The 16,482-nt window shown below is 50.2% G+C and overlaps 8 protein-coding genes across 8 annotated transcripts; 3 read left to right on the forward strand and 5 right to left on the reverse strand.

Moving 5' to 3' along the window:
- Positions 1 to 788: 788 nt before the first annotated feature.
- N7446_010968 (uncharacterized protein) lies at positions 789 to 1,768 on the forward strand (the record flags this gene model as incomplete). The annotated part of the gene is made up of 3 exons (XM_058519711.1): positions 789 to 1,188; positions 1,350 to 1,690; positions 1,739 to 1,768. The coding sequence occupies 3 exons, from the start codon at positions 789 to 791 to the stop codon at positions 1,766 to 1,768; spliced, it is 771 nt and encodes a 256-aa protein (XP_058367235.1).
- Positions 1,769 to 2,440: 672 nt separating this feature from the next.
- N7446_010969 (uncharacterized protein) lies at positions 2,441 to 2,700 on the forward strand (the record flags this gene model as incomplete). The annotated part of the gene is made up of 2 exons (XM_058519712.1): positions 2,441 to 2,509; positions 2,566 to 2,700. 2 exons carry the CDS (start codon positions 2,441 to 2,443, stop codon positions 2,698 to 2,700), a joined length of 204 nt encoding a protein of 67 aa, XP_058367236.1.
- Positions 2,701 to 3,746: 1,046 nt separating this feature from the next.
- Positions 3,747 to 4,379, reverse strand: N7446_010970 (uncharacterized protein; the record flags this gene model as incomplete). The annotated part of the gene is made up of 1 exon (XM_058519713.1): positions 3,747 to 4,379. One exon carries the CDS (start codon positions 4,377 to 4,379, stop codon positions 3,747 to 3,749), a length of 633 nt encoding a protein of 210 aa, XP_058367237.1.
- A 376-nt stretch (positions 4,380 to 4,755) lies between these two features.
- Positions 4,756 to 6,511, reverse strand: N7446_010971 (dolichyl-diphosphooligosaccharide--protein glycotransferase subunit OST1; the record flags this gene model as incomplete). Its single annotated transcript, XM_058519714.1, has 3 exons — positions 4,756 to 4,881; positions 4,931 to 5,972; positions 6,036 to 6,511. 3 exons carry the CDS (start codon positions 6,509 to 6,511, stop codon positions 4,756 to 4,758), a joined length of 1,644 nt encoding a protein of 547 aa, XP_058367238.1.
- Positions 6,512 to 6,648: 137 nt separating this feature from the next.
- On the forward strand, positions 6,649 to 9,393 carry N7446_010972 (pseudouridine-5'-phosphate glycosidase/carbohydrate kinase family protein; the record flags this gene model as incomplete). The annotated part of the gene is made up of 7 exons (XM_058519715.1): positions 6,649 to 6,838; positions 6,911 to 7,119; positions 7,168 to 7,267; positions 7,316 to 7,357; positions 7,412 to 7,642; positions 7,694 to 7,991; positions 8,076 to 9,393. The coding sequence occupies 7 exons, from the start codon at positions 6,649 to 6,651 to the stop codon at positions 9,391 to 9,393; spliced, it is 2,388 nt and encodes a 795-aa protein (XP_058367239.1).
- A 132-nt stretch (positions 9,394 to 9,525) lies between these two features.
- On the reverse strand, positions 9,526 to 11,043 carry N7446_010973 (dienelactone hydrolase; the record flags this gene model as incomplete). Its single annotated transcript, XM_058519716.1, has 3 exons — positions 9,526 to 9,869; positions 9,920 to 10,609; positions 10,671 to 11,043. The coding sequence occupies 3 exons, from the start codon at positions 11,041 to 11,043 to the stop codon at positions 9,526 to 9,528; spliced, it is 1,407 nt and encodes a 468-aa protein (XP_058367240.1).
- Positions 11,044 to 11,370: 327 nt separating this feature from the next.
- Positions 11,371 to 12,234, reverse strand: fmn1 (riboflavin kinase; the record flags this gene model as incomplete). Its single annotated transcript, XM_058519717.1, has 3 exons — positions 12,081 to 12,234; positions 11,777 to 11,983; positions 11,371 to 11,670 (listed from the first exon to the last, which is right to left on the reverse strand). Exons 1-3 carry the CDS (start codon positions 12,195 to 12,197, stop codon positions 11,371 to 11,373), a joined length of 624 nt encoding a protein of 207 aa, XP_058367241.1. The 5' UTR covers positions 12,198 to 12,234.
- A 642-nt stretch (positions 12,235 to 12,876) lies between these two features.
- Positions 12,877 to 15,044, reverse strand: N7446_010975 (Zn(II)2Cys6 transcription factor domain-containing protein; the record flags this gene model as incomplete). The annotated part of the gene is made up of 3 exons (XM_058519718.1): positions 12,877 to 12,894; positions 12,952 to 14,756; positions 14,819 to 15,044. 3 exons carry the CDS (start codon positions 15,042 to 15,044, stop codon positions 12,877 to 12,879), a joined length of 2,049 nt encoding a protein of 682 aa, XP_058367242.1.
- Between the last annotated feature and the right edge of the window lie 1,438 nt (positions 15,045 to 16,482).

Consider the following 16,482-nt stretch of genomic DNA (forward strand, 5'->3'; position numbering starts at 1 on the left):
ACGATGGTCATGAGCACAATAGTTACCCGGCATACGTGCCAATTTGGGCATGATGTGATCAACTTCATTATCTCCTTCTGGACTCTTCATACATGCATGTACATGCCCTGCGGCTGTGTTCATCAGTGGTCAACAATCCCTGGCATGCACGTCGCCAAACTAACAGCCAGAACCTTGGGCTCTGCTCATGCCTCTGTATGGCTCCTGCCTGCATGGAACACGTCGCGGTTGGGCAGGCCAGCCTAACGGTGGTGAAAGAGATGGTTAGTTTGTCCCAAGACAATCATTATGCATCTATGGCATATCAGTCTACATGTACTTCCGCGGGCGCCCCCCCCTGTGAGGCTATGATCTTTCTATGACATAGTCTCTATATTGATCTCCGGCGCTAATCCTCTGGTGTGTAAGGGCACGCTGTGCAGACCTAGGCAATCGAGCTGGTCCGGATTAGCCCCGGCCGTTACTCCTCCCCACCCTTTCTTCTTCCACCGCAATTACAGACCCTCTTCTTTCCAAATCTGCCTTGCCTATTGAGGCGTCAAGTCATCGAATCTTCACTAATTGTCGGTATCGATGCGGCGCAAAGTCTTCTCCAATGAATCCATATCCTATTCGGTACCCTCTCAGCCACCCTCCATGTATGCTGCCGCTGTTAACCAACAGCGAGGCTGTTGACTTAAAAGGCTTTGCTATATATACTCCATATCGCCAAACGTTGTTTACTCTGATATAGACTAGCTTTGGTTGGTTTTGTCTACTTTTTGTTACCATTGTTGGCAGCTATCAACATGGATCGGACCAAAGTAGTTCATCATACCTATGCCTCGCGACCCGAGGATACACAGTCTCTCGAGGCATCGTCAGCATACTCGTCTCCGGTCTCGGCAATAGGATCCCAAGGAGGCTTCTCGCCAGTCGGCTTGGGACTCTCCCACTGTGGCATGGAGAATGCCTTCGGTCAAGTGAGGCTCTATGCCCCATCCATACCTGTCCCACCTGCAACGCCATCACAACTAGTTCCTGAAGCTGCTGCCTACGATTTCCAATTCGAAGTTGATGACGACCGCTCCCAATACGCAATCTACAATGGACTCCCAGATGCCTCGGAGTCTTCACTCGGCGTCTACAGCCCGACAGCCATGAGCGCGTCCCCTAGCTACAACTCTGTGGATTTAGGCCCTCGACAGTGTACATTTCCCCCAATTTCTACTCTTGGATCCAAACGCCTTGTTCGGGACCAACAACCCCATCAGAACTTGTCACCGCTGCTGTGGATAGCGGAACTGGAGAATGGGACCAGAGTTTATTCTCAAACACATGCGCGCCAGCCAACATGCCCATTTTTCCAGTCATCGATACCCCTTACCCTGCGATGCAAGAGGATATGTCGCTTGGGAGTGCCTCTGGACAGAACATGACCTCCGAGCGAATTATGACTCAGTCTCGAACAGCCTCCCCTGGGACCACGGAGATGGATTCAAAATCAATCAAAGGAGACTGTTCTCCCCGCAGCAAGCTTGTCTCTGCTAGTGGTCTTGAATGTCCGATGTGTGGTGCTAAATTCACCCGACGTTCCAACTGTAAAGAACACCAAAAGGCACACGATCCTAGTTGGAAGAAGAAACACCCGTGCGAAGAGTGTGGCAAGACATTTGGCAGGATGGCAGATCTGAAAAGGCACCTAAACAGTGTGAGTCAAATGGCATTTTTACCCATGAGCAGTCACTGATGAGTACAGGTTCATTTAGGGATCCGCCGACGGAAGTAAAGCAGATACTCGACGACCTCTTCGAGTCGACAGAATATACCTACCTTATACAATATGTAACACCTCGTTTTATCTGTGTTCATTCTTTACCCCTAAACCTAGGCCCCTTAGCTAAAGCCCTTTAACCCCGGCCCTATTTTTTAACCTACCCCCTTAACATATCACATGTATCCCTCCCTAAAAGTGCAATTAAAAGGGTCTTTTATTCTGATATAAACGAGATAAATTGTAAACGCGGGACATGTGAATTGCCTTTAGAGGTTGAGCTCCCTAAAACGCTTCCATGCCACTGAAGGCCCCCTTGTCCTCCCTTTCTCTCTCGTTTTTCCATTCCTCCTGCCTCTCTGTCTCTCATTTATCTTGCGTGCCTGTAAATTAGCCTGCCTGAACATGCAGTTTAACTCGTACGGCATCTTACCTCCGTTGTACTCTTTTGACGCACATATGAACTGCTTCTTTCGGTCTACCCCGTGGGAGTCACTCTGCATCTAAAAGAAGTGCTCTTTTTATCCACTTAATCGTCGTCCATTCTGCCCAGTCGACTCGTCAGTCTCTGTATATCATCTTTATCTCCCAACTTAGGATAAACGGAATACAGTATCCAACTGTGACTTTGCAGCCTTGGTATTCTCTTCTGTCCGTGGACAGTGCATCTTAACAAACCTCTCATAAATGCCTCTGAAGTTGAAGGCTGGTTGGAAAAACGATCTCTTTCCAGAGTCACTCAGCAGCATTGGCAATGTAAGTGGTAGATACAGCGAAATCTCCCTCTTCTTGATTGCATTCACAAGATAAAGACGATCCTCTTCAAAGCTTTCGCCTTCTATGACACCATCATTATTCTATCCGGGAACTTCGGCGACAAACCAAGGATTGTGGATGATAGCTGGGAGCGATGCTATGGACATCCAATCCCAGTCCCCTATATTTGATTCCATATATGAGATCGAGGTTTGATGTAGGAAGGACATTTTATACTTACCCTGTTAAGTGGAAATCGTCATTTATCATAATGTTATGTGCGTTTAAATCCCTACGGGCGAAGCCAACTCCAGTATATTCATCAAATTCGGCAAAATCTGGGATCATAATCAGATAGCGAATAGCATCAGCCCACCTAGTAGTACCATTAAGAGTTCGCCGAAGGCCTCAATCCAGTGTTTGCATGAACCAGGCAGAGTATAGACAAGTTTGCCCTGGAACAGAAGGAGCAGCAGTACTCCATAGCTGCAATAGAAATTCTGCAAGGCCATCCAGTAGCATTTGGCCATTACGTGAAGTAATCCAATGATTCCATATTGCTAGTGGATTTCCACTAACCCAGTCTGAAATAGCACAGGTTATTCAGGGTTAACGTAAAGGTTAGGCGCTTTAATGCCCGCATGTTCAGATTGCCGAGTAGCACGCAGTTCAGATCTCCAATTGTTCGGATCGAGGTTGACTCAGGCTGTCCACTGTACAGAGTCTTCGAAGTCATTTTGAATACGCGGTGAGTCCCCATGATATGGACCTTCGACAACAAAAGAACATGGGACACATTGGCGAAGGTGGCTTCAGAAAGTATATCAGGTGAGTATATAATGCTGGAACAGAATGAAAGTGAGAACAGGGAAATGACAGAAAGGGAGATGGTAGATTGAGGTGGAAGATTGAGGTGGAAGATTGAGGTGGAAGATTGAGGTGTTAGCCCTCCAGGGCTGCATGGATGTATAGAACTACAACAGTCTACATAGCACTCGAGTTACTTCAATGATTGATTTATTGATTCATCGGACTCACAATTCAAAGCTGAAGTTTTCCGGTGTTGCATCCAGTTCTCTCATCCACATCACAAACTGTTAAAGGGCAAAGTTAGGCCACAGACAGATAACGCCAGAGGAAAAGACAAAAGACATGAGATGCAAGAATCACAGAAATGGAAAAAAACAGGGTATGTCCACCCCACTCAACACCACCTTCACTGCCGCGCAATCAGCCATTACCTCGCAAGGCGGGAGTCATATTGAACAAGATGCTCAGCCCTCTCAGTAGGGAAAGGAACACCATAATGCATGGCTCCCAGGGCATCAAACATCCGAACAAAAAGCCCAGTATCACGATCCATCTGAATCACAGCATCGTCAAGCTGAATATGGCGATCAAGGTAGCCGTTAACGGTATGAGCATTAGCCTCATAGAACTGGCGGGGAGTACCAGCATAAACTCGAATAGTGAACGCAACATCCTTGAAAGCCTCGCACAGATCACCGATGGTAGCAGGGTCGGTAGTCCATCCGTCCCAGCTGTTGAGGACGAAAATGCATTCGGTGACGGCTTCGCGGGCTTCCTGCAGCGCGGCGAACAGGTAGCGGGAGATTTTGGAGCCTCGAGAGATCTTGTTGTTGGCTGGGTGGATTATTGTCTGCATCTTGTGAGGGCGGCAGCCCAACATGCCATACTTCTTGCGGTGCTCGGCGGCGGTCATGATCAGGGTAGAGCGGAGATACTCGTGCATCTGGGTCTGGGACAGAGTCGTGCCGAGGCCTCTGGCGTAGGGGTGGTCGTTGAGGTCGTCAGCCCGGGCCATGAAGACGACCACTGGGCCTGGGAGGAGGTTTGGGTCACCCTCCATGGTGGGATGGGGTTTGTATGGTAGTTGTTTGTTTGCTTCGGAGGGCTTGAGGCCTCAGAGAAAGAGAGGGTAAGAGGAAAATCAAAAGAGGAAGAGAAAAGTCCGGAAGGAAAACTGCCGTTGTATATTTGATGCAGTACCTTCTTCATTGGGAACATTAACGTGCTCAGTCGGGGGAAATGCATCGTCAACCCTGTTCCACCGACCATATGCTACTAGCAGATCACACATCTCATAGACCCTACGTGGCAGTGTTGTTTGCTACCATCTTACCGGGCTCGAATACAAAAGACTAGGAAGTTCACATACAATGCATCGATTGATGTCCTGTCGGACACTATAAAAAGGAAGACTATGAAGACAAGCCGACCTATATCTACCGCTTCTTGATGCTGACATCGATCTTTCCAATGCCCCAAGCAGCAACGAAGACTGTCAGCAGACCGGCGAAGATGGTGAAAGGCTTGCGAAGGGCATCCATCATGGTGTGGTCGTAGGTAACCTATAACATGTGAGTACATGGAACGATAATAATGGAGAAAGATACATACCACCAACTTAGCGTCACGGGCTTCATCAGTCAGACTGTCAACCTCCAGGGTCAAGGTAGTCCGGCCCAGAGTATCCATGTAAGTCTTGAGAGAGCTCAAGCTAGCGTGGATCTGGTTTGCACCAGGAAGACCATTGCTAGTAGCACCCTCGATGACCTCGAAGCGAACATTGTGAGCACCCTCGGGCAGAACAACGCGCACGACAACACGCTCATACTGAATACCTTCCGCCATCTTAGGGCCCTCGATCAGAGGGACCTTCAGGACGTGAGAGTCGGAGTTGACACCGGCAGCAAGACGCAGGAACGAGGCGAGGTCGTTGTTCCAACCGACACGGAAGCTGTAGTTCCAGCCACCGAAGATGGGGTAGCGGGGCTTCAGCTCCAGGTTGGCGGCGTTCTTACCCTTACTAGGACGGTAGCGGCTAGTTGACACATTGCCTATGTCGTCGATGAAGTAGGGGTCAACGGAGCCGGGCTGGAGTGGGTAGGTGAGCTCGCGCACGGCCGAGGTGGGCAGCTTCTGGTAGTTGGCCATGGTCCATTCGACTCGCGAGAACTGGTTGGTCAGCTGCGAGCCGTTGTTGCGCAGCCAGTACCGTTCCTCAGTTGCAAGGTTTCCACCCCATTGCGAGACCTCCAAGTCACGCTCCAGGAGGTTGACAGTAATGATGGGCTTGGTGAATTCGTAGCGGACGCTGATAGGGTACTCGGTTCCCGGGGTCAGCTTGGTTGTGTCGTAGGGTCCGTAGGTGTATGTTGCACCCTTGCGCTCGGGGTCTGAGCCAGACTTGAGGCCGTCGGTAGTGGTGTAGTCCGGCACATTGGTGCTGGGGAATTTCACCTTGGTCTTCTGCGTGACTGTCGCGTAGGCGCTTGGTGTATAGGCGGAGAAGGAATAGGTAAGGAATTGCTTTTCGCCCTGCTGAATGGTTGCAGGAAGCGGGCTGAGAGCGGAGAGAACCGAGTAAGAGATTCCAAGGGTAATCTGAGCTTTCGGGGCCAATGGCTCTGGAAGGTGAACGACAAAGTACTGGTTGCCGCTTTTCAACTGTTAGCTGATGGATCATCAATTGCATGCCATTGACCCTCCAATTGATACTCACTTGGAAGATACAGCTTCAGTGGTATCCACCTCGAATCGTCCCTGCTCCGGGGCCTTTTTGTCCCTCACTTCGAAAGCTCCAATCTGGTCAAACACCTCGGAAGGGAAGGGGACATAGTAGTCGGTCTGCGGCTGCTTGTCGACATTCTCTACCACGATATTGATAGTTTCTCGCACAAAGCCCTTTTCCAAGTTGGTATTCCGGACCAAGTTTGTGTTTTTGAAGACCTGTGGGGGCTTGAAGTCGGAGGGAAGATCCAGTCGACTCGGCGTGGTGAGGTCGGTTGCGGCGCACAGGCTAGGCGCAAGTAGCCCGAGCACCGTGGCGGTGAAAACCCTCATAGTGACTATCCGGAGGACAATATTGCTCCGTAGCGCAAAAAGCAGGAAATCCGGATGTGGCCGTGTGTTGTCGATGGAGGATGCGAAGCTGATGAGGTGTCCCCAATGTATACGTACGGTTGGCGTAGCGGCCATCGCGCGCACTCCGGCTTATCGATAACAGCTTCTCCTCTTTACTTCAACTCTGCTTCTGCTTCTGTTTCTGTTTCTGTCTCTGTTTCTTGCTCTTGCTTTGCAGAGTTACTCGGACTGCATTTCATTGCAGGGTAGTCATGCTGTCAAGCTCAGTGCTCGCTTCGCGGGCTGCTTTCAAGTCCAGCCTTTTGAAGGGAGCTCGCCTGTCGCGTGCTCGCTACCATGACTTCGCTCAGAGCAAGTTCTTCAAGGTGTCAGAAGAGGTACGAGATGCAGTTGCTACAGGCAAACCAGTTGTCTCACTCGAGACAACCATCTATACACACGGTGAGTCCTTCCATGTCCTGGGGATGGACATGTCCGCCCAAAAGCGGGGAAACATTGGCTGATCACTTGCAGGCTTCCCATATCCCGATAACATTGCTCTAGCTGCATTGTTGGAGTCTGTTGTCAGGGCTAATGACGGTGTTCCTGCAACTGTGGGCATCGTCGGTGGTGTGGCCAAGGTTGGTCTCAATGCGGAAGAACTCATCGAGCTTGCCTCGACAGCGGAGAAGAAGAGCGCTTTGAAAGTGTCTCGCAGGGATCTGGGATATATCTGTGGCTTGGTTCGTTGCTTCCTTCATATCTAAAGAGCTTGAACTAATCTTGTTTAGGGCCTGGCTGGCCAGAAATTGCATGGCGGTACTACGATCTCTGGCACTATGATTCTCTCAGAGCTAGCTGGTATCAAGATCTTTGGTACCGGTGGACTAGGTACTTATTATCTTTAAGGCCAATTTGACGATATCTAATCATTCTCAGGTGGCGTGCATCGCGGAGGAGAAAACTCAATGGACATTTCTGGTAGGAATGCACAAGATGACCAGCGCAAGATCCATTACTGACAGAATGTTATAGCGGACCTTACCGAGCTGGGACGAACCCCAGTGACAGTCATCAGCTCTGGATGCAAGAGTTTCTTGGATATTCCTCGTACCCTTGAATACCTCGAGACAGAGGGCGTCTGCGTTGGTACTTTTGCAGATGGCCGAGAAGGCCCTGTCGACTTCCCTGCCTTCTTCACCCGGGAGAGTGGAATCCGCAGCCCGAAGGTTATCCAAAATGAAGCCGAAGCCGCCGCTATAGTTTGTATGTCTGCTTCTCATTCACTGGTATGCAAACATGTTAACGGAACCACAGATGCGCAATCAAAGCTCCCAGTATCCTCTGGAATCCATTTCGCCAATCCTGTTCCTTTGGAGTACTCAGTTCCCAAGGCCGATATGGATCTCATCATTGAAGAGGCTGTCCGTCTTGCCGATGTAGAGGGCTACCACGGCAGTGACAACACACCCTTTGTACTCGCCAAGATCAAGGAATTGAGCGGTGGGAAGAGTATAGCGGCAAATCGTGCTTTGATCGAGTCAAATGCCAAACGCGCAACCTTCGTAGCCGTGGAACTTGCCAAACTCGAGCAATCTGACCGAGCAGAGGATCGGTGAGTTCATGTCTAGCCACGAGATACGAGATACGAGATACAAGATACAATCAATGCTAAGTTCGGAGATCCTCTTGCCTATAGACACATGCCAGCAATCCCAGGCGTAGTCTCGCCAGTTCCAGATATCCCTCAAAAGGACATCCCCAAACAAATCAACTCAACGCCGACCCCAATTGAAAAAGCAGACGTTATCGTCGCCGGCTCCCTCGCCATCGACCTATCCTGCGACTACACCCCCTTCGGCGACGAACTAACTCAAGTCGCACCAGTTCCACACACCTCCAACCCAGCAGTAATATCTCAAAGCCTCGGCGGCGTCGGCCACAACGTCGCCGTAGCAGCCAACTATGTCGGCAGCTCAGTAATCTTCTGCAGCGTCGTCGCGGATGACCTGAGCGGACGCGCGGCCCTTTCAACTCTGGAAAAAGAAGGCCTAACCTCAACAGGAGTCTCCGTCCTCCCCGCAACACCTGGCACACGCACAGCGCAATACATCTCCATAAACGACATCAAAAAGGACCTCCTAGTAGCCATGGCCGACATGGGCATCGTGGAGCTCCCAGAATCCCAACTCGACTTCGACGGATTCTGGGAACCGCTCATCGAGCGTACGAGGCCAAAATGGGTCGTTATCGATGCGAACTGGCGGCCTGAAGTGATGGCAAAGTGGAGCGCCGTTGCGCGCAAGCACGGAGCCCGCGTGGCAATCGAGCCTGTCTCCACAGCCAAGGCCCGCCGTCTTTTCGGCGGCGATGCCAGTGGCACTGGTGCTACCATTGGACCGAAGCATACAGTACCTGAAAATGCTATTAGCCTGGCTTGTCCGAATAAGCTAGAGTTAGCTGCTATGTTCACCGCTGCACGCGAGGCCCAGCTATTCGAGTCGACCGGGTGGTGGCATGTCATCGATTCAATGAATATGAGTCCAGCGGGCTCGCGAGAGCGACTTGTTGCGTTGACTTCGCTGGCGCTTGTGGACGAGGGTCTTCCGCAGCAGACTATTCAGCTGCTTCCATTCATTCCTTGTATTATTACCAAGCTTGGTGGAGCGGGTGCTCTTCTTACGCAGCTTTTGCCGCCGGGTGATCCGCGCCTTACGGATCCGGAGTCCGCGCCTTATATCCTGGCGCGCTCGCATGTTGATTCAGATGTGCCATTTGGAGGTGTTTACATGCGGCTCTTCTCGCCAGCTACTATTCTTGGTGCTCAGGATATCGTCAGTGTTAACGCAGCTGGTGATACGTTGCTTGGTGTTGTGGTGGCTGGTCTGGCGAAGGGTGAGACTGTGCGCATTGAGGATATTATTCCTATTGCTCAAGAGGCAAGTCGGAAGACACTTGCTAGTGCAGGAGGTGTTAGCAAGGATCTAGTGGAGTTGCGAACTACATTAGGGCTGTAGGAGTGGCTAGGTTGTATGCATATATTTGATAGCGTTTCTTTTTATCCTAAGCGGAAAAGCCATCTAACTGAGATATTATATATTCAAGAAGTTTCAAATGAGTTGACATTGATCTGGACCAGTTGAGCTGGTCTATTGAATTGCAACAGGCTGTACTGCCCGCGGCAGAAGTCCCGGATCTAACATTCCAGATTGCACCAGCACACTCGCCTGGTCCCAATATAGACTCTGGCGTGTAATCTGACCTGCGCAGAAACTCGCAACCACAATAATCACGACCTGGATATCTCGATTTGTAGGCGCAATACCAGGTAACAGCCAGGGTATCTCGGCAGTATGCCGACAAGAAAATTGAATCTCATCAACAATCCGATCGGAGCCCACAGTCCTAGTCAAAAGACGAATCTTCTGATCCTCCGGCCCATTAGGAATAAAAGTCTGAGCAAAGAAAGACCTCAGACTCGAGATATCGGAAGCTAAATCCGTCAGCATAGCCCTAACCCACCACAAGAAAATCGAAACTCACCACCAGCAAACGTAGGAAGACAAGTAACAGCCGACTCCCCAACAGGACAACCAACCTCACCAGCATGACTAGCAGCAAGCAACTCAACCGGCGGCTCAACAAGCCTATGATTCCCCGACCTCCGCTCATCAACCTCAGCACAAATCCGATCCCAATACTCCTCCCAAACGGTCTCAATATCAACAACGGGCCAATGACTCCCAGCTTCAAAGGCCCTCTTCAAGCACCCCAAAACCCTACTCCAAGCCAACTGCAACCCAACTTCATCCTCATAAGTAATATCCATCTCCTCCTCCCCCTCTCCAACCCTCTCATCGCCAATTACCTTCTCCGCAAAGCCGGCCGTACACCCAGGATATGAGTAGACGTGGCATCTATGCCGTTTCTTATATGTGACATCACCCTCTGATGCACTGAGGTTAATCCACGGCCACAGGGCGCAAGGTAGGACTCGTGGGCCAGGCAGGTGAATCTGAATAGGGAGGAAAGTAGACTTAGGACCAGGCTCGAAAATCGTTGTTGTATCTGAGCAGTCTGGCGGTTCACAGTTTTCTTTGCGTTTGTAGGTGTATTGGTCTGTTGAGGGGAGGGGGTAGTATGCTATAAATGCACACAGACGTGGGAAAGGGTTTGTATTGCTTGTTGTTTGATGGTGCGAGGATAGGAGGAGGTAAGCTGGTCGGTGATAGGCTTTATAGAGAGGATTAGTCTTTAAGGAAGTGGTAATATCTAGAGAGATGGATGTACATACCGACAATCGCATACCGCTCCCCACTCTCGAGCTCATCTTCCTTCAGATGCACGGCATTCTCAAGTGCCTTGCGATCCTTGTCTGCATCACCACACCCGGTGAAAGGGAGATAAGTCACAACGAACCCCTCGGCTTCAAAACGCTGGATAATATGCGGGTCAAATTCCGCAGTATCAGAGACAATAATGAGGTATCGACGCGAGGGCTCTTCGTAGCGCCGACCGCGTTTGCCGGAGCTTGTGCTGACCGTTCGCTGTAATCCATGCGGATGGGATATTGCGGAATTGGGTCCTGTTGTCTCTGCTTGCTCTGTTGAGTTGCTGCCGGAGCTCCGGGCTCGGCGTCTAGTGAAGCGTTGGAAGACGTTTACCATTGTGGGTGGTGTTTGTGATATATTGATAGAATGGTAGGTATACAGGGACGTTCAGCCCTACTTAAGGCTGAAAAGTCTTGGTATTACATATGTCAAGAAGTGGAAAGTTGATTGCCTGGGATGCCAATGTGCCAATGCTTAGGGTTTCTTGGTGTGACGTCGACGATGTCACATTCCGATAAGATAGCAGAATGCGGAAGTATGAGCAGAGAAGTATATAACTAGGTATGTAGGGATGAGGATTGTATATCTATTCTATTAGTTGCTAGGGAGAAACAATGCAGCCTCATCTTACTATCCTTAAAAGATATCGGCTTCACTCCACCATCACTCAAAACTCACCAACCACTCCCGATCCTCACGAACTTTTCCAGTCGCCTTCCCATCATCAACAATATAACACTTATAAGAATCACGCAATAGACTCTCCCGCGCGACTTCACAATCCACCCGAATATCCTCAACAAGCGCCTCCAACGAAACATAATCAAATTCAGGACGAATATAACCAAGAATCAACAGATTAAGCTTCGTCGTATAGAAATCAGGCAAGCGGTTGAACTTAGTCTGTCCGGCAGCCGCAGCTGTGGGCGAGGGTTCAGTGAGAGGGGGCATGATATGGATTTCCTATACTGGGTTAGCAGTATATCCAGATACAACGAGGTAACATAACCCAAAAAAAAATGAATATAGCAGGATATAAGATAATATAGGTATGTTATTTATAACGTACCACCGAGCGCACAGTATTTTTGTAGAAAGGATTATATCCAATACTCAAAACAGCAGGGAGAATGACCGCCTCCGAAGTCGAGGACTCGGACTCATGTTGATAGGTCTTAGGGTCTAGCGCCACGACGCCGTAGTAGACACCCGATGTCAACTCTGGGTGTTTTTCGGATAGATCATCGGCGGGGATATTGGCAGTAGGGATCCCTAGCTGTAGATGGTGGAGTAAGAGTCAGTGATAATATAGGTATATCCTATCCTATGCGCCAAACGCATAGGGACGGCGGATACAGAGGCGAGTGACGTACGTCTTTGCTGCCGCGTCCGAATCCTTTAATTACTGGGCCTGACAATCGGACAGGGTAGGGAGCCTCTGGGCCTGCATCGGGTCCGGCAACGGGGTCGCGCGGCTTCTCGGGGCGCATGGTGGACTGTGTCGGTAGGAAGGGAGGAGAGGAGATTATATTGAGGATGCGGGTCGGAGATGATGTTGTTTAGCTTTGACGGATTGTATTTGTGTCAATGAGTGAGACTAGTCGAGGTAACATCGATGGTGGGGGTTATCGTGATAAGTTAACTCAAGGATCCGACAGCCTGACAGCCTTATATATCAGGTGTCGACCATCATGTCTTACATAGTCTCCCTTCGATACTGCATTTATAGTCAGATATACTCTAATCAAGGTACTTATTACTCTGATCAAAGCTAGGGCTCGAGATCACAAGTGATCTCTCTCAAATCATGGCATTAATGCTCCATACAGTAATCCTATCCCAAAGATATCTTTTTTTTCCCTTTTGACGCCGCAAGAAAACAGAAAGAAAGCATATCGACAATCCCCGGGAATCGGTTCCAGGGTCCAAACAACATATATACGGGAACAAAGAACAGGACAACAAGAATCTCAGGCAAGAACCAGGCATTGGAAGAAGAAAATCAGGATCAGGGGAATCATACGGTCCCAGGGTCAGGAAATATGTACCGGAGTAGAAGAGACAAGAAAACGTGCAACAAGAAGAAAGACAGGCGTAAAGTGACAACCTTGTCGAGGGTATGTAAGTCTGAAGTGTAACAGAAACGATAAACCGATAATAGACAAGAAATCAAATGCATGGCAGGAACTAAGAATAGGTTAGCATCAGATCACATCAAGCTACACGACCATCGATGGTACTCACGTTCATCACAATAAGCATCGGAATGTCGAATACATCTCGCTTGACTGTCCAGCAGTACGCGCATTCGACCTTTCCATCCTTCAATCCAAGTTGGTTCATACCAGCCTCGCCGGCAATGCCACCCTTGCGAAGATGGCTGTTCCACTTGCCATGATCATCAGATTGAGCAACTTCCATATCCTCCTTAGTCTTGTATTTGAGTAGCTTGCACTTCGTCATGACACTACCGCGAGAGTCGCCGAATGCCAGACGGGCAAAGTCTTCATAGAACTCTACGACGCTGTCGTCGTCGAGGAGTTCGGCCAGGAATACTGGTTGGGGACGTCCACCTTGGTTCTCTAATGTTGAGCTGCGCGGTGTGAAGCTGCCGCGGGATGTTGTCCCTGATTGTGGCACGCCTCCACCCGTGTTGACGTTGAGGTTGGCTTCTTTGCCCAGGAGCACGTCTTTCTTCCAGCCGGTAAGGATGCTGAATTCTTTGCCCACGGCAGCGATCTCGCCGGTGCGCCGGCAGACGATGGTCGGTGTGCCGCATGCATTGATGAAGTCTTCGTATTCCCAGAGTGTGCGCTGGAAGCACTTCTCCATGAAGATAAGGTCATCGCGATTTAGAGTTTTAGTGGTTGCGATAAAGGACGGTCGGATAGATGCGAGGGCCTTGGCGATCCGCACAGTCTTTTGTGGTGAGAAGCGCCGTTGGATGAAAGCAGTGAGGTTGTGGAAACCACTTGTGTAAGCATATGGCTCCTTCACACTCTCGTATATTGAAGAAGGATTGCGATGACGCCGTTTAGAGCCGACCTGCAGGTTCGGGTGTTTCAGGATCGAAGCTGAAGTCACCTGGCGTTGTCCATTCGGCACCAGGCTGTTGGATTTGCTAGCAGAAGGAACATTGTTGAACGTGCCATCCTCAAAGCCGGATGCAATGTTCGGACTTGGGGCCGAACCAGGACTTGTAAAGTTGGCAGGACCACTTTCGATCGCAAACGCATGTGGCGCACTTGCTTTCATGTGTTCGGGGAGCATGCCGTTCTGGCCATACACACCGCCAACATTCACATGTTGGCCCGAGGCCGGCCCAGTCGACCATTCGTTTAGGAGAGGATCGCCAAACATGAATGGCTGTTGGTTCCCCGGGCTTTCCCCAAACCCAGGAGCTGGTGTGGAGAACTGGGCTGATCCACTGCGGCCGATCGACCCTCGCTGTCCTACGGAATCAGTCGGAGAGTCTCCAGCCCCAGTGGCCATGTGCCCGAGCATGCCAAATTCCAAGGCACCATAACGGTTTTCGAAGTTCATGCTTGATAGGTCGAAATTAAAGAGCGCCGGGTCGCTAGGGTCGAAGAATGGTCCTGCCAAGGGGTTCGGGTTCGGAGGTTGACTGGTATCCCCAGGAAGAGCAGTGTTTGGAGTAGATTGCTGGTTCACGGCAGATGAAAGGCTAGGAGTTCGACCATTGGTGCTGGTCTTCATGTTGAAAGTAGGCGACACGGGGGATTGTGTGGTGAAGGGACTTTGACTCATAGGAGGATCTTGGTATACATTGTAACCCGGTTGTGGCGGCGTCGGGTAGAAGTTGTTGGAAGAATTCGTTTGTTGTTGGTTGCTGCTGGCTGCGTTTGAGCCATTTCTAGACATGGGCAGATTATTGCGGAGCGTGTTGTTGTATAGGGTGTTGCCGGTGACAGCTGGCATTAACGCTCCATCTGGAGCATCGTGAAGGTACTTGGCCTTCTTGCGAACGCCGTCATGGCATGCGTCTTGAAGGCCACGCTTTATACAGCGCTGACACGGTCGTTCATCGCCTAAAAAACAGAAAATATTAGTGTCTTGCCCAATAGCGGCTGCAACCAATCTATGATCATACCGCAAGTCAAATGAGCCCGTTGGCATGCAAAGCAAGCTCTGCGGGCCTTCTTGCGTCGCGGTCGCGACGGGTCCTTGGCATTGGCAGCTTTGCGGCTCTCCGCCTTGTTATCGCCATTAGACTTGGTCTTTACAGAATCCATATGCTCAGAATATTCCGTAACATCAGCGGAGTCCCGATCCCCTTGATCGCCTACCGGGGAGTCGTTTTTGGCTTCCACGTTCATTTCGGCATATATCCCGAGACGGGCGGTTCAAGAAAATCGTCACAAAATTGACGACAGTCGATATCTCAATGCGCGTCGGCCACTTCCAGTGCCTGGTGTTGATCTAGAGAGCAAGACGTGGTGGCGACACTACCAATACCATCCGCGCTTCGATCTCGGCGGGCGAGCGGATCCACGTGCGCGATATCCTGCTCGACGAGTGCAAGACGCAAGAACCACGATCGCAAAGTGCGAATCGATCTTGTTGAACCTGCAAATCCACCCAGACTCCCTCTCGGTCCAGTTCTCGGTTCCTATAATCGCGCGTTTGCGACTCTGGCTGGCGGTCGTTCGGTAGCGGAATCGGTAGAATGGCTAGTCCAGTCACGGGTGTAACGGGGGACAATCGACTGGGAATGCGAATGAACGATGATCTGACACATTGAAGGGTTTTCAATGTGGAATGCGAGAAATTGGCGCAAGCTGACAGCAGAAAATGCCGCAACGGTTCGCGCGTGGAGTGGAGAGGACGATGACTCGGCTGCGGGGGAGGCGGCAATAACTCTCGAAATGGGAGAGCAGTTGTATACCGATCTCAGTCGGATCTCTCAGTACAGATCGGAGAGCCGGTGGAAGAAATGAGGAGAAAGGCAGCTCAAAGCAGATATGCGCGGGGAAGGAAGTGGATGACTCTGTTCCCGTGACTGGGGTCCAAGTACTCCCAGTCCAATTGCCAAAGACTCGCGTGAGTGACAGGATGGGATTTTTATTAAGAATTAATGTGATTTTACTGATTTAGGGTGAGTTTCGCACATTTTCGAAACTCCAGGGCTGAATATACTTCGTAATAGCCACCCTTTTTACCTAATTATAATGTAATCTAAATGTTGCTACCCAACCTACCGTTCAAATATTATCTCTACAATATCATCTACACGCCTATATCATGTAAACTGGATATAATGCTCCGTAGATGTATGTACGTCTATCCCTCACATGCTGACGTTTGGCAGTTCAGCCACTGGACGAGAGCCGGCAGTCAACCCGATGGTAATACTGTTTCCGTCCCAATGCCGGGAAACAGGTAATTATTGCGCGTCATCAAGCTCTGATTGGCCATAATACAATACAACATAGATCTCATTCAATACCATACAAAGTAGCGGAAGACCGTAACCCCGCGAGGCAATAGCGCACGTGCAGAGGGCGACTGTATACCCGGCGAGCAGCACAGAGAAGACTTCACTTCTAACTATTTTCCAGGTATTCTATGCTTCACGGTATGCCGAATTGCATCTCCACTTTAGACTTCTCAGTTCATACTTTTCATTCCGGAATCCTCCTCGGGTCCCGTTTTGTTCCGAGGCTGAGAGCTGCCGAGGCTAGAGCTCAGCTTGGACCAGTATATCATACCCGAAAAGAGAGATTGGTAGCAGTAGATGGTCGGTTGCGGGATGAT

The sequence above is a fragment of the Penicillium canescens genome (genome assembly GCF_028828765.1).
Source record: "Penicillium canescens strain IBT 15451 chromosome Unknown utg000008l_segment0_segment0, whole genome shotgun sequence".
NCBI lineage: Eukaryota > Fungi > Ascomycota > Eurotiomycetes > Eurotiales > Aspergillaceae > Penicillium > Penicillium canescens.